We start from the raw sequence: 22,312 nt of genomic DNA on the forward strand, positions 1-22,312 counted from the left end.
TTTCATTAATTGTGGGTGGCTGCAACCAGAGAATATGAGAATTCAAAGATGGATAACTCTGTATTGGGGCAAAGTTGCATGGTCAGGCTTGCCCTGCCCACTTCCCAATAACTACAATGCTATTGTAATCTTTTTGTGGTTTGCAATGATGATAAAGGGGTGCCACATTGAGACAGTGAAGGCAAGGATGGCATTCTCCTAGGGCAGGAATGTGGTTATCTTATGATGGGAGGTTTTTGTTTATTTTAAAAATTTCAAAAATATTTGAACTGTCACTTAAGTAGGATGGGATTACTACACCATCTCAATGACGTCAATAGGGAAATGGGGGAAGAAGTCAGGGAAGAGGAAGGAAAGATGTGAATCACTCTGGTTAAGGAAACGCAGTGGAAAGAAAACTTGGTGCATCAAATTGCAGAATGTTTTGCAACATGGCTGTGTTACCATTGCTGCTGAGGATATTCAAAGTAAAAAAGTTGTAGTCCATCAAAATATTCATCGTAGCCCCTGAAAGATCTTTGAATGATCAAAACACATTTTGCAAATAAGGATGTAATTTGTAGAGGCACACAGGACCACTAATTAAGATGAAGTTAAGAAGAAACAATGTACTCACCACTTGTGCAGAAGTGCATAAGTTCATGGATGGTAGCTAGGCGTTTAGTGCTGTTCCAGGGTGGAGGCAGAGGGAACTGAAGGAATTCCCACAGTGGCAACTTGGATTGCATCTCCTCCTCAATTTGAACTGGGTCAATACCCTTTTGGTCCTGCCAAAAAAAAAAAAAAAAAAACATGACAGAAGGCATTAAAATAAGCCATCAAGTGCCTTATGCATATGGAGAAGGCTAAACACGATACCTTCACTCTCGTTTATTTGGGAACAAGGGAAATCAGTGGTAATTGGGGAAGACAAACTTGGTATTTTGCTGAAGGTCACAAAAACTAGTTCTCACTTTGCCAGAAGTTCCTGGTACACAGAAATGACTGATCTTCATTTGCAGTGACAAACTGCCCAAGCCTCATATACATTCAACTCTCTCTTCTGAGATCCTTTTCTGGCTTCCACGGTTTTTCATACCAGCAGATATTTAAAGAAAATAACTATGAGGTTTTAATGTAATTTTGGTGGTAGTCACAATCAATTCAACAGTTAATTGTATTAATCTTTCTTTGATGATTTCTCCCTTCCCCATCTTTCTTTTCTGACATTCATACCTCGCCTGTTACCTAGTTTTGATGAAATTATCTAATTGATCCCTTCAGCTGGTGAATTTCAGGTGCACTTTTCAATCACCCTCTGGGCCACCTGATCCTTACCTTCAGTGCATATTTCCGGTGAGCATAAGCGTCGTGATAGTTCAGTAGGAGAGGGCCTTTGGGCACTGCTTTGGTTTCTCTTTCTTCTTCAGATAAGAATATTTCGTGGAGATTCTATTTAAATTGAAATATATACTCATTTAAGGAGAGACTATTTACTTTCCCAACATGTAAAAACTCGTTGGCTAACTCATGCCGCCTGACCTTTTTCTCCCTCTCGGAGAGGCAGAGAGAGGGCAGCATAGACACGATGTGAGCTGCGATCCGGTTGTCTAACCCATCTGCTCTGGGGGGTGGCCTCACCAGACTGGGAGGGACAAGATCCTTTTCAGTTGCCACGACCTATAGAAAAGAACCATTGGGAGGGATTGGCTGAACGGTCAACTCTTTACTGATAACTCCTGAATTTCCATTGCTCTTAGTGAGAGGAGGACTGTTCCTCACACTAAAGTACTAGTGACAACAGCAGGGAAGTGTCAGCGATTAACACAGTAAAAGGAAAAATGTTTACAGTCTATGCATTTAAGTTGACATGATTTTATTACTTGCATTAAAATAGATGACACAAAACACAAATGGTAAACACTAAACTTCAGCAGGAGTCAAAATAATGACAAAAATATTCATGCTTTCTCTTAAAGCACTGAAAACAGGACTAGTGCAACTTTGGATTTAATATTTAAATCCAAACTAACTGCCTTCCACATACTGCACAGGGCATCTTCATATCCATTAATTCACTTAACCCTCATAGCAATCTTGGTTAGATATTATTTTCTATTTTGTAGAGAACAAAAGTAGGGAGAATGAAGTTAGATGACTGGTCCAAGTCTAGGGCTATTGAATAGAGGAATTGGGGTTCAGGCCAAGTCCTCATTTTTTCTTCAAGAATAAAAAAGTGTAAGAAGATGATATCAGTAATGGATATTAGTCTCCTTTAGGTGGGGAGAGTGAGGTCTAGACAGATTAAATGCCTTGTTCAGTTTTACATGGAAATCAGGTAAGAGGTTGAAATGTACTCAAGATAGGTACCTAATGTATAGTCTCTTCACTATAATAATAAAAACAATAATAAAATTATTCTCATGATTTTACACCCCTACTAAGATTTCTCACTCAACCTTGGCAGTAGTGATATTTTGGACTAGATAATTATTATGGGGGCTGTCATGTGCCCTATAGAATGTGCAGCAGCATGGCTGGCCTCTACCCCTCTGAATCTCCAGACATTTCCAAATGTCCTGTGGGAGGCAAAATTACTCCCTACTGAGTTTTGTTAGTCTACTCGAGGTTAATAAAATAGTCTTGTTATTCTATTCTATTTTATTTTATTTTTATTTTTAATACTAGAGATTGAACTCAGGAGCACTTAACCATTGAACCACATCCCAGGTTTTTTTTTTTTTTTTTTTTTTTGACAAGGTCTCAGTAAGTTGCATAGGGCCTTGCTTGCTAAGTAACTGAAACTGACCTTGAACTTGTGATCCTTCTGCCTCAAACTCCCCAGTTGCTGGGATTATAGGCATGTGCCATTGCACCTGGCTCAGTATTCTTTACTAATTATAAACACTTTACTTTCAAGAATCACTATTTCCAGTCTCTATCTTCCACCTATCTTGTGGACCAATCAGAACTGTTCCGCGTTTAAAATGGTAAAATCTAATGTCTCTTCCTGTAAAATGCCAATCTCGACGCTCTTATACTTCAACTTTTTCATTCTCTATTAAGAAGGCTTTACTCATTCGCCACGTACCTAGTGCCTACTGGGAGCCTTCCATGTGTTAGTCACTGAGCTCATTATCTTTCCTCTGTTTTATCGGGAACATAGTAATATTGAATACAACAACAATGACTATGGTGGGGCTGGGGTTGTGGCTCAGTGGTAGAGCGCTTGCCTAGCAAGTGCAAGGTGTTGGGTTCAGTCCGCAGCACCACTAAAAATAAATAAGTAAAATAAAGGTAAAAAAAAAGCTTTCAAAATATTTTTTTTTAAAAAAAGAAAAGAATGACTATGGTAAATGAAACTATGATACTGTGAGCTCTTCAGAGTTTTTTAAAATAAATTTATTGACATAATAAAACTGTAGTCATACAAAAAAACATTATGGGGTGATAAAGGCAAATATTAGTGTGATTGATTAGAAAAGTAAGGTAGTCAATAAACAGAAAACTGTATAGTAGAGGTGACAACAGTGACAGGGTCTGAAAAGACTTTAAAATAAACATTGAACTAAGAACAAGCCTGGAAAACTGTGCAAAAATTTAGAGAATTTACAAGTTAGAAATCTTATTCCTCAAACAAAACTTCAATAGCAGACCCGAAATTAAGGTAGGAAATAAATAGGAAGTTAAGGTAGATTTCCAAAAGGATAAATTAAAAGAAAACTTAATGAGAATAATTCTAATATTCCAACATCTATCCAGTTATAATTAGGGTAAGTAGGAGAAACAATATTTGAAGGTACAATTGAAGGTTTATTTTCAGCATCCACTCACTAATTCAACAACACATACTCAATGCCGACTAGGAATTAAGTGTGGTTATTGTGTGCTGGGCACACAGCAATGACTGAGACCACACTAGGCTCCTGCTGACATAGAGTGTGCATGCTATTGGGAGGAAAGAGGCAAGAAACAGGTCAATAAATAGATATTTTAAAAGGCTAATAAATACATTTTAATTACAATAGTTTAAATAAAACAAAGTACTGCGATGGAGAGTGCTGTGTGTGTGTGTGTGTGTGTGTGTGTGTGTGTGTGTGTGTATATATATATATATATATATATATATATGAACTTCTGTAAATCAGGTGCTCCAGTGTCACTTTCACCAGACAAAGAAGTTTAAAAGGTTAAGGAAAAATTAATATATCTGAGGAAATCCCCAAAGACCTACATTGATGAAAAATTGTGTGTGTGTGCGCGCGCCCATGTATGTACGTGTATGTGTGTTCATGTGGCATGCATGTGTTTGTGTGTCAGAGAAAGAGACATGGAGCAGGAGATGAGAAGAAGCTACAATGCAGAAACTAATTTTAAGGCCTTTATAGGATACTATAAGAAATTGAATTTCACTTAGGATGTGATTAAAAAACAATTTAGAATTCCTTTAGATCATGTTGACAGGATGAAACAAACAAACAAAATCATAGTTTTTACTATTATTTGGATGTGGTTTGTCCAAATGTGTGTGTGTTACAGGCTTGGTTCTCAAGGTGGTGGGGCCTTTAACAGGCGGAGCTTATTGGGTTGACCCTGGACATAGTGACTTTGGAAGGGACTGAAAGGTAGTTCTCATGGGAACCTGAGTCCCTTCTCTTTCTTGGCTTCCTGTCTTGCCATGTGATCTCTCCCTTTCACACATGCTGTAGACATGATGCCATCTGCCATGATGAGACCTAGATAAGAGGCCCTCACCAGAGATCAAATCTATGAGGATGTCTGGTCTTGGACATTCAGCCTCCCCAAACTGTGAGCTAAATAAATCTCTTCTCTTTAAAAAGTTATCCACTCTCGGGGATTTTGTTGTAGAAACAGAAAACACACTAATACACCCGGACATAGTCTTTTGTTATCAAATATATAGAGCTGCAAAAGAAATAAAGAAGAAAGAAAAGAAAGATTGATTTTGGACATGCACCCGACTTCTCCTCAGCAAATTAGAAGGAAGAAGAAAATGGAGCAATGCCATTAAAATACTTGCCCATGCAGGTTGACTAGGTTCAAAAGTCATTTCTGCCACTTTCTACTTGAACAAGCCACTGAACCTTATTATGATTCCGTTGTTTTCTGATCTGTAAAATGGGTGATAAAAATAGTTCCTGCATCATAGTATTGTTTTTAAAATTAAATGACTTCATATATTGAAAGCATGTAGAGCAGTGCCTGGTGGATATAAGTGCTATGCATATGTGGATACTATGAATAACAATGTTTTTCAAATATATATAGAACAGTCTCAAGAACTGACTGTGTGCATCAAGTCACCGAAGTCACAGGAAATTTTAACTTTGTTAACTTGCAGATCAGGTTCATAGATCATAAAGCAATAAAATTAAAAATCAGTAATAAATTGTAGCCATAAAATTATTCATGGGAAAAATAAGTATATAAAAGATTAAGAACTGAATACATTGAAAATATCAACATGCAGCCAAAGAAATGCTTAAGAGGAAACATAAACCTAAGTAAGGCAAAAAAGACTGAAAATAAATGAAGATTTTAATTAAAACCAAATACAAAATAAGCCCCAAAAAAGGATAGGGAAGAAAATAATGAAGATAAAGGAAGAAGTTAATAAACTAAAAAGTAAAAAGGAGTTGGCCAATGAAACAAAATGCTCTTTCTTTGGAAAGACCAATACAATAGATAGAATGATTAGCAACCATATTAACCAGCTTTTTGTTTGTTCAACCACAATATCCAACAAAAACAACTTAGAGGAGGAAAAGTTTATTTCAGCTCACAGTTTTGGAGTTTTAGTTCACGATGGGCCAAGTCCATTTCTTTGGGCCAAGCAGAGGCTGAACATCATGGGGGATGGGTGTGATGAAAGACCCCCCCCCATGGCAGCCAGGCAATGGAGAGAGGGCAGGGGGAGGGGGCCACAGGGAAGATAAACCTTTCCAGGACACCCCCCACCCACACACACACAGTGAAAGTCACCACCCAATCAGTCCATTCAAACTAGGATGGACTGAGAAAGCTACAGCTCTCCTCATCTAATCATTCCACCTCTGAATATTCCTACATTAGCACAAGAGGTTTTATGGGACGTCTCAATATCCAAACTATACAGCAACCGAGATCGAGAAAAGAGAGGGTACAAATGAATAACAACATCAGTATGAGAAGGGAACATCACCAGATGTTATGTTACTAGTGTGGTGGTCTTCACTTTGCAGGGGCAGGCTGGGAACACTGATTTTCCTCATGGTCCTGGCACATGCCTTAATGTATCTACTTGACCTCCATATCTTTGCCTCTTTCTTGATAATGTCACTATGTCCCTTTCTCCATCAGACTTTCCATCGGGCAATTCACTCAGCCTTTAGCACACTACTAACATTACATTAGTATACAGAGGAACCTAAAAACACATGCAAGTGAATAATACATACAGCTTGTACCATATCAAAAATCCAAATTAAATGGACACATTTTGTGAAAAACACTAGTGACTAATATTATCATTAAGAGTAGAAATGTCTAATTAAATCTATAGGTTCAAAATAACATTTAAAGATAGCTGAAGACTACTACCCACCCCACCTATCCTTGTCCTCTTCTTCCATTTAAACAATACTAGCAAAAGAGAGTTTTAAGGATATGTTCTCTCAAAACTTAGGGGAGTATTAGGTGAAATTCCAGAGCATAGCAAAAGAAAGAGGATTAAAGCTGCTGATGAAAGCCAACTTTGGTTTTATGTGAAATATTTTAACCTTTGCAACTGAGAATACATTCAGGTATTATGAGTATAATTTTAAAATAGTGTTAAAAGTGGAAAGAAAGAGAGATGAAGGGGCTCACTCAAGGTTACCCTCTGGAAGAAGTCCACCCACCTGTTCTAGAATACAATGCAGTATCAGGGGTACAGACATGAATTCCTCTGGGATCGGATTCAGCAAATCATTGTAATATCTCATGTCTACTTCAGTTGTGGTGACGAAAGTCGCTGTAAAATACACAAAACTTTATTGCCCCATTAAGATGTGCTTTCCATTTCTTCCATTAAAATTTCACACATCAATTCAAGCAATGACCTTGTACTAAAGACATAGGAACTGTCAGTGGAAAGGGAGCTGAAGACATTATGAAAGATAGTCATTACTCTTTAAAGTGCCCTCTCATGATGTTGATCCTCCAGCAACAGATTTCATACATGCCTGGTGGTGGAGCGGGTGGTTCTTCACTTTGTGCTTTCTTCTTTCCAGGGGTAGAGTGTGGAGTCTGTGCGAAAAATAATGAAAAAGACACACTGAGATATCCAGCTGAGAGGTGCTTTCATTGAATGCTGCTATGATATTCTGAGATAAAAATCATCTAATATGATAGAAGGAAAAGGACTTGTCTGAAGAAGGAAAGAAGGAGGGGAATGGGTGTGGATCCTCGTCAGTTTTTCCTAACAGCCCACGGAGCAACTTCAGGGAAGGTGATAGGCTGATGGTGCACTGAGAGTACAGAATATTTTCTCCCCTGGGTGACATGGAGTCACGCCATCCTCTCCCTTCCAATCAATCCTCCAGTGCTTCTCCACTGCCTTCAGGATAAAACCTAACCAAACTCATTATTAATTCAGCACTAAAGGACTTTCCTGATCTGCCTCCCACCTGCAGCTTTAGTATACTGTTGGTCTCCCTGTTGCACAGGCAGCCTGGAAATACTGAACTTCCTGTGGCCTGGGCTCCTGAAGTTTTACTTTGTTCCTGTGACTTTGTACCTTGTACCTCTTTGTCTCTTTCTTGAGAATGTCATGTGTACCTTTCCATCACCAGGCAATTTGCTCAGCTCAGAATTCACATAACCAACCCTCCTCTCCACCCTACTCCTCGTCACACCAGGGGAGATGCCATTTCTCTTTGCTTCTGCTGTGGTCTGAGTTGACAGCTCCTGGCATTCATCATGCCATGTTGCAATGGCAGTGGCCTCTGACTTCCATGAGAACAGGGAGTGAGTCTTCACTGCTGTGTTGCCAACACCTTTCACCGTGTTAGCACAGGCACTAAATAAGTGTTGTGATTACTTTATCAATATCCCTCCTTGCTCTACATGTTGATCATCACTTCCCGTGTTGACCAGTGGGTTCCATCCACATCTTTGTGAGGGTCAGAGACCCCACCACTCAGCTCTTCAACATCGTGCCTAGGGGGCTTTTCCTTGTTCCCAAACTTAAATGTTAAATTCCAACCTGCAGTATTACCTCGACACAAGTTTTTATGTCATTTTTCCTTCGGACGCTTGACAAAAGACTTTTGAACCATGCCTACCTCAGAAATCACAGGTTCTAGGAGAGTTTTCTCAGTCACTGCCAGCGGGACATTGATAAGGTTCATGCTTTCCAAGTAGTGCTGGTGTTGCCTCTTCCAGTCCAGGCTGTCATACATCAGGCAGGCAATATTTTCAAAAATTTCGGTGCCCAATTCCATCTACAGGTGAGACGATGAATGACAATTGGCTGTTAGTTTCATACCAGCTACAGGTGAGACGATGAATGACAATTGGTGGTTCATTTCATACTATTGTAAACAGGTACATGTTTGTGTCCCCCTTGCCAACTAAATCTATCAATAATTTATAGAAAAAAAATCCTTGAATCCCTGAGTCATACTGGATTCCAGGTCTGGTGACCAAATCTGTATCCCTGAACCCTTCTTTTCTTTTCTTTCTTTCTTTCTTTCTTTCTTTCTTTCTTTCTTTCTTTCTTTCTTTCTTTCTTTCTTTCTTTCTTCTTTCTTTCTTTCTTTCTTTTTAACTAAATAAATACAATCTGGTCAGTAGTTTCTACAGAGTGACTGTTAAGCTTTTGTTATCTCAGTTCCTTAAACATGTTAGTTAATTTGGATATCCTTAGCCAAAGACAAGTGGTAGATGATTTCTTACCTGTCTGTGCAGGTAGCACAATGGAACTGCTTGCTCAGCTTTCTGTATCATCCACTCCAGGATGCTACAGTGTGTGTGCAAACGATATTTTTTTCTTTCCTCCATGTTTACCTTCTTTCCTTTAACCTGGGCTAACTTTAAGGAAAAGCACTAAAAATCTAAGTAGATCATTGCTTCTACAAGGTCCACAAGTTTTATGGGTCCACAAGCAAGTTACAGGTCAGGTGCTCTTATTACTTGTGCTTTCATTTCCAGGAGTAATTTCCCAGGAGTAGGGAATCTCTGTGATTGCTGTGTTTTCTTGGAAGCCAAGAAGGAGTAAATAGGCTCAACCTATTTCTGAGTTGAAGAGGTAAGGTAGAATGAGAGCTTCCTGTGGAGACGGGGAATCATAGTCTGGCAGAAGCCCAGGGAAGTGCACAGCTCTGCCCGTCATAACACACTGATTCATCTGGATTCATGTGCTCATGCTAAGATAGAGATGTGTTTTGATTAAGCTTCAACCTGGCATTCCTTGCCTAAATGCATAGAAATACATTTTCATTTGTATTTCTAGAAAATGTTGTAATGCATCTGCCCAGTGATCCCTTAGCTTAACCTAGTTAGTTCATTTTAAAATCAAGCACCAAATGATATGCTAAAGGCCAGCAAATTATTTCAGCAACCGGGGTTTAACTTGAGATATTGCAGATGTTGTACATGAGCAGTTAGCACATCTTGATGGGCATTTATTTGATGTAAACCTTTCGTTACCTTGGCTGAGCAGAAATACAGCCTGCTTGTTTTCAGCCAAGGTTACAAATACTTTCCTCCATCCAGAGAGGAAGGAGGACTCCTTGGCTGGCTCCTATGTTGGCTATGAGGCTGTTATCAACTTATAGATAGATCTGAGAGTGCAACACAGTATATGTGGTCTGCTTCTACTAGAAGTAGATTCTTTTTTTTTATGTTTATCATGTGGTCCTAAGTTTAAAACCAACTTTTATCTTCACTACTAAGTCCAATGGCCTTCTGAAGTCCAACTTTATTGTTGAGTATTATTCAAGACTCTTCCTTTCCCATCATCCTGAATAGTGGGCCTTTCACTCACAAACTATGAAGTACACCTTGACTCTAAAACCTTACTGCAACTGGATTCACACCAAAGTGCTGGCACCAATGTGATACTCAAAATTACTTGCAAATCGACTTATAGCAGTGAGTGGGACCAGCTGGGCAGCACAGCCCTAAAGGGCTTTCTAGAGAGCTCAATATCATTGATGCCAGTTGCCCTCATGGCCCAAATGTACATATGGGACATTAAACTGCTAAGTCGAAGTCAGGAATGCTTTGTTATAATTAGTAAGCTGATAATACCTTTTCGACAAAAAATATTTTTTTCCAAATTTTAATTGTCCTTTAAATTCTTCTCTGTAATTGGTAAAAAAGAAAATACAGCCACTATCACATTCTTTAAAATTCAATGGTTAAACTTCTTAATGAATAGAAAGTTGTGAACACTTGGGAGTAGGAGGCAGAATTTCAGGAAGGGTGCTGGGCCTTTTGAAGTTGTGTTTATATGTCACTGTATTCATATCCATGTCCCTAGGATGCAATGGAATGCACTCTCTTTTGAGTTCAATATATTTCAGCTTTTCTCAGTCTGTGCCTGGGTAGTAAAAAAGATTCACAGAAGAGAGCTCTCCCTAGTGAAGGAACAAAAGGTACTTGATTGGAGGCTGCCTTAGCATCAATTCCCCAGTTCTTGGTGGGGCAGATGACAGTAGGTCCTTTTTTGAGCTCAGCATTGGGAAGCAGAGAGTAAAAGGGAAGGCAGGAAGACTCTTCACCTCTAGATGAAGGGGCTGAAAGGGGCAAAGGCAAAGTCCAGAGTAACCAGTTTTCCTAAAACTGACTCTGTCACCAGCTACAGCTTTTCTACATCCAGCTTCATTTTGTACCTATAGCCCAAGGCTAATGTTTACTCTGGCAGTTGACAAGTGACTCAAGGGTTCTGTTTCTGCATAGTGACATCTAAGGCTGTATGTTGAGAGTCTTTGCAAGTCAAACACAGTTAACCAAGGCTACTTACTCAAGTCAGAAGCTCCTATTCCCCAGCCTATGGTCACTGCTCTTTGGCTCAGTTACAGGTTTTGAGCTCGCTCCTCTCCTAGAGAGTGAGCTTTTTTTGTGTTCCCTGTTTTCAGTCACTGTAGAGACACCCATCTACCATCTCTACCCGCTTTGCCCTGTTCCTTTCAGAGCACTGGCTGCATGTGGTTCCTCCCTAACATTCTGCTTCAGTTCCACTCCTCTGATGCTCAAATATATAGCCTGTTTGTTGGGACTGGGGGTCGAGCAGAAAGTGGCAGGAGAAGTTTTCTGCTTCTATCTTTGTTTTAATAATGGAGGGATGCCTGAACACCTTCCATTGCATCCTTGAAAAGTAGTTACTTGAACTTGTTAAAGGGGGGAAAAAAAAAACCTCTCATGCCTCATACATTTGGGATTTGCTACATTTCCAAGTATCTGATTTTTCCCTTTTCTGAATTGACGGAAAACTAGAGTGTGGTGTGCTTCATATAACTCATGGATCTGTGACTAGATCTATGACTCCTGGATCACTGCTTCTCTGGTTCATGGTTTTAGTTTTGCCTCCCTGCAAGTTCCTCAATAGCAGGGGTCAATAGATGTCCTCAGAAAATTTTGCCTCTTAATTGTTGGGACACAGGTCAAGTCATCCTATTAGGAAAGAGCTTATTGGTCAAATAAGGTAAAAATATAATTTTGTCGATAAAAGCAAGGGTTTAGAAAAACAATGTTTGAACTAATATATCTGTGATATATGAGAGAGGTCATACAATTAACTATACGATTTACTACTTTCACAATCAATATATATTAACATTTTAATTACTGCCTAGAACATTATTGAGATATGAAACAAAGCCATGTACCACTAAATAAAAGAAACACCAATATTTATCTTCATATGCTACATCTTATTCTTTAGCACTAGTTTATATGCTAAAAGCTACGGAATCAGATTATAATTGCAACTGGGCATTCAGTGTTATCCTTGTCCTGAAAATGAAGGAGCCTATCACAACATGTTGCATAGGTGCTCAGTAAATATCAACAGAATGAGTGAATGGGGCAAATGGACCAGGGTCACATACCAAACCCACACACCCTCACTGACAAGTGTACTAACCATCATCTTGTTGTCTGACCAGTCAGAAGGAAAATTGGCTTCTTTGACCATGTATTCAAGTCGAGCGACATCAAAGAGATTTGTTTCAGGTTTCTCGTTATTCAGGATTGGTTCCAAGTACTTCCAAAAAATTTTGAGTTCTTTTGTGGAGTTTTCTTTCTTCATATTTTCAGCTTCTTTATCTAATAATAGCAACATGTTTTACTACAAAACGAGAGTACTGAATTTCTTCCCACTTTAACTGGAAAGGTGAGTCATGGGCATTGCAAGACATCTATACTATATCAAGAAAAAGAAAAAATGTAATTTGGGGAAGTTTTTGAAACCGGACAATATAATTATGAAATCAGAATATTTTGAGGTTGATATTAAAGTGAGCTTATTCACCTTGATTTTATAGTTGAGGCCCAGAGAGATTACGATGAGGACACACATTTTGGAAGCTAAATATGCTCAGTATTCTTATTACTTTGAGATTGCATCTATACAGGACCAGTTTTTCCGGCAAATCACTTTTTTACCATATTTGGATCTGCTATGTAACTGTTAAAAACATAGTTGATTCACTTCTCCTTTTCACATGGCTAAACAAACTGGATGAGTGATTTGTGCTTTAGTTAACTTTTTGGTCACATTAAAACAGCTACAGACTCTTCTTCTGGCATTTGTACCCTGACTGGAACATAATGACAGATTTTGATAAAATTCTACATGAACATTTGTCTAAAACATTTACGCTTGTTCTATCTGTAATTGAATAGTAGTTTTCTACCACTGAGGACTCATTATTCCATTATAAAGTCTATTTTTATGTTAATTTATTTTTATTCATTAAACATTTATGGAAAGACTATATTTGGTACTTATGCGGCAGTTTTTTTCACCAGCTTCACTGAGAAATTATTTAATGTAACTAGCCTTTGAGATAGTCAGCAGTAACCTGGGATTGAATCTCAATTCTTTTATTTAATAGCTACCTCTAGTCTGAGAGTCCTTTTTGGTGAGATGGAAATAATAAAACGTACTTCCTCAGGATGTTGAGCAAGTACATGAATCAATGCACTTAATAAAGACGTTAGCGCTAAGCCTTGTCCTAAGACCTGTGCCCAGTAATGATAGCTATTATAATCAGGGGTAGTGATTTCTGACATTGAAAAGCAATTGAAAAAAAACATAGTGTTACAGAAATTGGTATGTGGCTGTGTAAGTTAGAAAGCTCTGTGCAAATATTATTAATAAACAGCAGTGAAAGCAACACATATGGCAGAAAGAGCTGGGATTTTTGGAAACACAGGCTTGCACTGAATCCCCATTCTGCCCTTGAAAGTACACAGTAGCTTTCTGTTTCTTTCCCACAGAGGTGGTCTAGCACAATTCCCTGAGTTGAAGACCCAAAGGCTCAAAATGACTGAATGGCAATATGGTTGGGATCTTATCCCATAAGTTTGAATTCTCAGGACAGGATGGTAAAGTGCTCCCTCTGACTTATCGCAATAAACCAGTAGCAGAGTAGGGCAAGAATCCAAGGCTGGGACCTCACTTGGGTCATTTGGTGACTTGTGGTTTTTACAAGAACATTATCAACAGCAATCCACCCAGAGTATACTTTGGGTAAAAGTTAGAGATCAAAAGTTCCTGAGAACTGTAGTTGCATAACCAAATTTTCTGACTTGCAGTCTGGTTTTTTTTTTTTTTTTTTTTGTGGCTACAAAGGGGAATAAACACAGGGTATGATTTTAATTTGCAAAATTTACGACTCTTGGCTGATACATGCAGAATCAATAGCAAATCAAAGCCTTGAAAAGATTTAATAATGTATGTATTATAGGACTATGTTTTGGACAGCAGATTGCATTTGTACTTTAAGGACAGCGGGTAATGTCGAAAGACTCAGTAAGTTGTGTAGCAGACTGCATACCTTCTGGCTGAAGAAAAACTTCCTGCTGCTGGCTAACTGTTGCCAGGTGTGTCTGCAGAGGTTCATAATTCTCTGAAGATATTTTAATCACGCTGGTTATGGGAATGCCAAGCTCAGTCATAATGGCTAATAGCTGAGGATTGTTGAAGCCAACAACAATAATGTAATGTTGGGCACCATCATCTGGCTCATCGTCTGTTCAAAATACCATAAAGAAGAGCAGCCATCATTGTAAAAGAGAACAGGTTGTGCTCAGCCAGTTCAATGGCTATATATATTATGCATGCATTTATAATCCCTCCCGCTTGCCAAAAAAAATGGTCTTGTTGGCTGGAATGCAGTAGTGTTGACTGTTTTTCATTACTGCCTTTCCAGTAAGAAGATCGTGGCCATTTTACAAAATATTAAATCACTTTTTCAAATGAGACATAGGTGTAATAGGAGGACAAACATACGTGAGGCCTGTGGTCATGAAAAACGTGTGCTTGGGTTTTGTCAGAGTTTAGCCTCTAGTAACTTCTTTTTTTTTTTTTTTTTTTGGTTCTAATCTCTTTGGAGCAACATCTGGCTTTACTCCTGAATTACAAGTAGCTGCAGTTTTGTGGTATTTTATAGGTAGAGGTGTTTACAGGAGAGGGAAATATTGAATATGGACGTGTTTGCTACCAAAGTTATGTCAGTGATTGTGAATTCTGAGGATTGGTTGTGTAGCAACTATACATTCATCACATTAAATTTTTTAAAAATACACTTTTTCTCTATTTTTTCCTAGATATAAGATTCATATTAACAAATGAGCTTATCTGAGAATGTGATATTCTGGGGGGTGAGAATCATTGTCATACTTTAATACTGATAATGCATGGCACATAAAAACATTACATTCTACAAGAGCCCATTAAGACCAGTTTATGAATAGTACAACAGATGCACAACTTTCCGTTTTTTTATGTAATGATTGTTCTTCTGTCACTCAACAAATCAGTGCTGATTTTGCCCATGAACTCTGTATCATTGCTTCTTGGTCTAGGGTACATAGAAGAGAGCCACGGGAGATAAATGATAATGGATATGAAAGTTTACTGCCCCTTCCTTTAAATATGATGCAGACTTAAAACTGTTCAAAAATAAATCTATTAATTAAAATAGGTAAATGAATAAATAAAATGCAGATAATAACAAGTAGCTCCCTTTGGGCTTAGGGGAGGCAGCAATGAATCACTAAAACCTGCCCAGGATAAACCATTTTTATGTTGATAATTTAAGATTAAAGAAAATTCTAGATGCTCTAATTAGGAAAAAGTGATAATGGGAGAAGTTGGAGTCAGGAAGTTCAAATTAAGTGGCCTGATTTCATTTCCACTGTGTTTCACCCTCCACAACACTCACTTTGTTTTACTTTCCTTTATGTTCCCAAGAAGATCATCTGCTCCTTGGTGGCACAATCAGCTCGCTATCTCACTCCTCATCTGTGCACTATAAATGTGCCCAGTGAGACCCATGCTACATAATATATTTGCTAAAAACATAAATGAATTGCAAATAGAAAAAAAACTTTCCTCTTAGAGTGTCATGGAAAGTTAAGTGATTTATGGTTTTATCAAGGATGAAAAGGCTGGAAAAGATTGAGCATAATTATCCGAATGATTTCTCAAGTATGTCACACGTGGTAAAACAAGAATCGAAAGGCAAAAGGGAACCGGTAGAAGCAGCGCCTTGCTGACCGATGTAGCGGCTGGTTTCGTCCTCTTCTCCCCTCCGCTTCAGCACCGTGGTCTTCTTCACTGTCGCGTTGACCTCGGGCTGATCCTTGCCCTTTCCTTTAGCAACTTTGGCATTTGGGGGCTTCTTCTCCTTGGGAGATTTGGCTTTCCCTTTGTCCTTTTCGATCTTCACTTTGTCATCTGTTACCTGAAAAGAGAGAACACTTTTTTTTTTTTTTAACTCCAAATCACACAGTGAGCAAGCGATTCAATATCAGGTGAATTAATCCTTTATTTCAATCCATCATTATTTACTCATTTTTTCTCTCTCTTTTTTTTTCATTCTTCAAGCCAGGATAGTGGGGATTCCAGTTTGAACCTAGGGTGTGATGAGGCACATCTATGCATGAAGGACTGGAGGGGTGGGTGCCAGGAAGTTGCTCAAAGACCTGGAGGGAGACAGTTCATCCTACCAGAGACTGTGGCCTAAGAAGCCACTTCAGATGTTTGGAGGCAGAACCAGGAGGATGGCACTGAGTATGTTGTGGTGTGGGGAATTTAGGTTCATCTTCTAGCCCAACCCTGGGGAGCTCCTGCCTGAGTTTCAGAGAGAATTGGGTTTGGTCATAAAATACAAACACAATAAAAACTAAAAATACAACAGGGAAACAGAAAGAGTAGAAGAGTAGTTACTTTTTTTCCCTAAAATCTCCTTGACAATGTTTTTCATAGTTTAAGTAACGTATTGTCCATTTTTAAAGGCGAAAAGATTCTTTTGGGAACCTAGCACTAACAGATTGTTTTTATTATAATCCTTCTTAAACATACAGACATAACTTAATGGCTGCTTCTTGATACATTCAAAGATGGGATCAGCACAAAACATCAGTTGGTTGTTTGAAATGTTCTTAGATCATATACCATGTGAAGACCCAATGTTCCCACCATTTTTTTTCTTTTCAAACAATTGCCAAAAAATTTGTGCAGTATTAAATGATATAATTATGCTTCCAACACACAAGTTTATAAATACAAAGCATTTATTATCATTAAAATAATATGGCAGAACCAGATCATAAGGTGGCTATTCAGAAGATCTAGAATATGTTTATATTATTATTTTTTTCCACACTCAACTAAACTGAAAATAAAAATAATTAAAATGATTGTATCAATATCTTGGACTCTGATGTCTGTTTCTCTAAGGTCATGAGAACTAAGTCTGAAAAACTAAAAGACGTGAGAGATGGGGAAAGGAGAAGATGTGACGCTTTGGCAACCAGTTAACAGAATGTGACAGAGAAGACAGGGGAGAAGATGTCCTCCTATCCAGGTTGTTTCTGGCTGTCAAGGGTTCCAGAGCACCTGGTTCATCTTTGGTACCAGAAGTGATGTTGGTGGTGCCCATGAGTCTCTGTGTGTGCCTAGCACCTTGGCTCCTGTGGTGGCACAACTCCACTGTTCCCAGCGCCTGCTCCTCAGCATCAAGAGGAGGCATCGGAAGAGGCTGCAGGTGTCACTCACAAGCTTTGGCTAGGAGCAGGTATAGGCTAGGAAAGGGCCCTCTCATTTCTGGTAAATGAAGAGAAGTTCAATGTGGATCTAATAGTGACTCACAGTAAGGTGTTGGCATGGTGGAGGATAGATTTCATATACATTTTGCATGTTGAAAATGTAGGGATTGAAAGATTAGGTAGGAGCATGAGTAAGCTGGCACATTAAAGATGATTCCCTGGATTTTAGTTTGAGCTACTAGGTGGTCGATGGTGTCACTTACAGAGATAGAGAAGATTAGGTGAGAAATGGGTTTTAACTGAAAGTGGGAAGACTGTTAAGAGTGATCAAGTTACATGGGAGATGCCCCTTTGATCTGAAGGAAGAAATTGAAAACACACATTTTCTTCTCAGTTGCACATTCAGGAGTGGGCAGTGCCTAGGTGGAAGTGTGAAGACGTGAATGGCCTTGGGTGAGTATTCTTGAGAAATACAGGAACGGAACCTGGGATCCTGTTGGAAGCTCTAACACAAATAGGAGGAAATGCCGGCAGAAGAGACAGAGAAGTAGCTAAAAGGCAAGAGAGGAATATATAGTGTGAAAACAGAGAACCACACGACCAAGAAGGACCAAAAGATAAGTGGTGGAAGTTGTGGGTAACATTGTGGAGTGTGGAGACATGCTGGGTGTGGAGGTAGTTAAAAAGGAGGCAGAAACAATAGGGAGCCCACAGGGCACAACTGTTTTGAGAAGTTTGCTCATGGAGGGAACCAGGCTCTGTGTCACCCAATAGAAAAGTGAATGGAAGGCGTTTGAGGTCAAGGTGTGTATGTCGTGTGTGTGTGTGTGTGTGTGTGTGTGTGTGTGTGTGTGTGTGTAAACAGAATATGCTATGTTTGCAAGCTGATGGAATGATCCAGTAGAGAGACCCTGAAGATCTGGGGAAAACGAAAATTCTTGAGGTGGGCAGATGGAATGAGACCAAGAGAATGTGTAAATAACTGGACATTGAGGAAGAGAGACAATTTTCTAGTTTAAAAAGAGCAGCAAGGAGAGAATGGCTGGCTGGGTGTGGATGCCAGAAAGGGAGAGGTTTTGATGGTGTAGAGAGAATGTTTCAGTTTTTCAAATAAAACCACAAGGTGAAGTCAGCAACTGGGATGTGGCAGGTTAAAAGGTAGATGGTTTGAATAGGAAGGTAGTGTAAGAGTCATCTCAGAGAGGGGGTTGCAAGTGTATTAAAGAAATGCAGCAGAACTCTGCCAGTCTTGAGACCGACCTGAAAATTTTGAGTTTGCTAATTTAAGGTGAAACTAGTTTGCTGAGTGACATGAATGCCTGCAGTTACCTCTAGCTTCTTGAGTACAGGTGTGAAAATCATGGATCATTGAGTTGGTCCTGGGAGACGTTTTGCAAAATGATTGTGACAGAAGTTGAGAAGAGCAAGGGAACTGGAAGTTTGTAAAGGAATTGTTATACTGGACCGTGGAGCCTAAGCTGAACAAATAGCCGAGGTGACGATGGACAGGTCTGGTGGGATCCATGGATGAGAAGTTAAGATGTGGTTGAAGAAATTTTGTGGGGTAGATATTGGGTCACAGAAAGAGGAAAGGAGAGGAAATTTCCAAGGTTGGAGAATGGGAGATTTCAAGACTTCAGTGATGACAAGTCTCATAGTATGTCCATGGAGGTAAATGGCCTAGGGGGAATGAAGGCAGTGACCTTTTGTCACAATTTTAAAAAACACTAGAAAAGAAAAGCCAGATAGGAAGAGAATGGCAGTGATCATTCAAACGTGTCCAGGGCAGACGATATCCTGATAGACTGATAGGAGGGTTTGGGAAACCCAGGAGGTACCCTATGGTCTGGGGACTGTTAGAGCTATAAAGGATTAAGTTATCTCCTCTAGTTTAGACTGGAGGTTTTTGACATAACTCTCTGAACTTGACTTCCTATAACTTGTCTATATGGAAAAAACTTACAATTAAGACTAAGGCGCATGTCCTATAAAACTGACCGTAGTATTCATAGCAGTACATTAGCAAAGAGCTAGTCACAATTTTCATTGTCGTTATTATCATTGTTGCATTGCTGTTTACAGAGTTCTTATATAATAGATATTGCATCTTATTAAGTCTTTACAACAGCCAAAATGAGTAGAGCATTATTCTTATTTTACAGAGGAGGAAACTCAGGCTTAGTGTAGGCAAGTAATAGTTGAATCTAAAAGCTCATTTTCAACAGGTCCATAGAGCATGAACTGGAGCCCCTGAGTTGGATTAGCCTGTAGGCACTGATGAGATCCCTGCAGGATACTCTAGTGGTAAGTCCTGGGGGTTACATGCTCTAAGGTGCCCTGTGTAGTTCCCTGGGAGGTAGCTGGCCTTGCCACAGAGAAGTCCTGACATCAACATCAAAATTCACCAGAAATTTTGACAACTGCAATTTTAAGTAAAATCTCAGAGTGATCTTTTGCTCTGAGAAGAAGAAACCATTGTAGGTTAAATTATTTTAAACTTCACCTGGAAGAATAAAGATATATTCATTTTATGCACTAATTCTTGCTTTTCGTCACTTCACAGAGTACGGTGGGAGTTTTGCAAAAGGTGTTTTGGTTTGTTGATGGAGTTCTGTTAGTTAAGGGGCTCCCTGGGTCTTTTCTCTTCTGAGCCTTCTTGGGATTCTAGGGAAAGGAGGACTGACCATAACCAAAACTTCAAAGTAAGTGGTAAACTTTAGCAGCATAGTCTGGTGATGCTCTATGAGAAGGGCTTTCCAGACATTGCCTTTTTAATTAAAAAGACAAAGCAACCTCTAAGATATGTAACTTTATTTCCATTGTATAAATTAAGACAGACAGTCTGTCCTAACATGCACAGTTCTGGTAGAGAACTGGTTTGACTCCAGACCCTCAATTCATCTTGTTCTAATGCTTTCTCGCCTGTCCCAGCTTCTGATATGCTTCTTTTTCCTGCTTGTCTATCTTCCCTCTCTCTGGTCTCTGCAGCATACTTTTCCAAATGTCACCTACTCTTCCTGTTCATTGCCTTCTTCTTCTTCCTCTTTTTCCGCCTTTGCATTTCTTACCAAGGTCAAACTTGGAAAACTGAAGAAAAGTATCTTTAAACTAACTTCCATCAACACTGAGATGCTATCAATTTCCCCGAGCTCATAAAAGTATTTTTAAATCTCAGAAATCTTGATTTGCTTCTTTCAATGTCTTTGTTATAAAAATAACCTTATTACAATTAGAAAAAAAATAGAAAGAATTTAAAAAATCAAAATTTCTGTCACCTAGAAAGATGAATGATGAAGATATTTGATGAATTCTTTCAAATTCACTTTATGCATAATTGTCATCATTCTTTCTATACAACTTACTGTCTAGTGTTTCCCATTTACAATGATGAGTTTTCAATTGGTGAAATTTCAAGAAATCTTTCACAGAAATTGTACAGAAGACAACAGAAGCAGACAGAAGTGCCTGGGTCTTTCTGACTTCAGGTCCAGGCAGAGATGTGGTAGATTTCTGATCATTTTCCTTGTCCTACATGGTCCTTTCTGCCCTCTCCTGGTTGACCTCAGAGGCGTTCGATTTACTCTTTATTATACCCATTCTGTTCCTCATTTCTCTCACCCTCCCCATTCAAACTAACCCAGTCATGGCCCCTCTGGCTACGGGCACTGAGAGACTGACCCCTAAAATTCTACGTTGGTCCAAAGGTGAGACATCCTTTTCTATTGCCTTCCCTTTCTGTCTCATTCCGGGTAAGCCTCTCCCATCTCTGTGTTCAGGTCTTGGGATTTGGGGGTCGGGAAGGTTAGAACCTTTAGGCAAGTGTTCAGCAAAGCTGACACCTAAATCATAGACTAAAGTTTGTTGACACAAACTCTTCCTCTGGCCTTTCTTGCTTCTGGAGAACATGGAATACATGCTCCCATCCCATGGTCATCTGCTCACAACTTAAAAATCGCAGAGAAAACTCTTGCCAATTCAAGACAAAAATATGAGAAGGGAGTATCCCCAAATGTCCTTCTCTCCACCATGTTTGGGGAACACATGTTCCCAGCAAATAAAGGGAGGGTCAAGTTCATTACAGAATACATTCTCTTTAAAACGCAACATGTAAGAAAGCATCTGGATGCCTCCTACTGTGAGAAGGCTTTGGATAGTCACACCACTCAAGCTAAACAGCAGATGTGGTGTCCTGTATTAGCAATTACTAAAAATAGGGTCAGCATTTCATATACTTAGTTGAGCATCAAATGACATCTACCTAGAATCTTCTCAAATTAATATAGAAAAATAATTCTCCTTTGTAATAAAGCAGAGGAACCCAGTTACTTGGCACTTATGTCAAAATTCAAGTATAACTGATTGATAGAGATTAATTCTCCCATTCCTCACTATGAATAGGAAGCTAATGATAAAAGTCAATTGAACTGATGATAAAGAGCTATGCTTCATCTTATTCCTATAGTTAATAATGAACTTACATATTTATGCATAACTATTATATGTGATCTATAATACAATTTCCTTACAAAAATATTATTAAGAATATGGATAAGAAGACATTTTCATGGAAGCGGCAACAAATTCCATGACAGACTGGTCCTGAGTGCGCTTACAGTACTCTTTCAAGATATCATTCTCTCTCATAAACAGCTATTCTACTGGTCCCAGATGATAGGGCCCCAAAATATGGTCTTAGAGAATATGTATGGAATTAAATAAGTTTGAGAAACAGGTTAAACAATATTAAACAGATTTATTTTCACAAAATTCTCCAATTTTAATCAGCTAGGTGTAGTTAAATTTCCAAGACTGTATGTAATACACAGCGATTTCCAAGTGCATTTGCTCAGGGTGGTTTTTTTTTAAATAGAGAATTGGGTCTAAATGGTCAAGAACCTACTTTGGAAACACAAGGTAATGGGAACATTTTTGGGGTGTAATTAATCCATTTCTAAAAACCTATACTAAGGAAATTATTGAAAATATTGAGAATTACATACCACAGAGCACATTGTTTATTCCAAAAATATGTAAATAACTTAAATGTTCAACAATAGAGGCATAATTG

The 22,312-nt window shown here is 38.8% G+C and overlaps 1 protein-coding gene across 1 annotated transcript in view; it reads right to left on the bottom strand.

The window, feature by feature from the left end:
• Spag17 (sperm associated antigen 17) overlaps window positions 1-22,312 on the bottom strand; it is a 194,044-nt gene that overhangs the window by 105,705 nt on the left and 66,027 nt on the right. The window contains exons 5-13 of the mRNA XM_078027091.1: window positions 15,752-15,938; window positions 14,028-14,222; window positions 12,110-12,291; window positions 8,304-8,462; window positions 7,203-7,266; window positions 6,879-6,991; window positions 1,522-1,659; window positions 1,318-1,431; window positions 617-767 (exon numbers count right to left, since the gene is read on the bottom strand). Coding sequence (XP_077883217.1) covers window positions 617-767; window positions 1,318-1,431; window positions 1,522-1,659; window positions 6,879-6,991; window positions 7,203-7,266; window positions 8,304-8,462; window positions 12,110-12,291; window positions 14,028-14,222; window positions 15,752-15,938 — 1,303 coding nt within the window. The remainder of the gene's footprint in view (window positions 1-616; window positions 768-1,317; window positions 1,432-1,521; window positions 1,660-6,878; window positions 6,992-7,202; window positions 7,267-8,303; window positions 8,463-12,109; window positions 12,292-14,027; window positions 14,223-15,751; window positions 15,939-22,312) is intronic.

This window comes from Ictidomys tridecemlineatus, chromosome 11, assembly GCF_052094955.1.
Source record: "Ictidomys tridecemlineatus isolate mIctTri1 chromosome 11, mIctTri1.hap1, whole genome shotgun sequence".
Taxonomy (NCBI): domain Eukaryota; kingdom Metazoa; phylum Chordata; class Mammalia; order Rodentia; family Sciuridae; genus Ictidomys; species Ictidomys tridecemlineatus.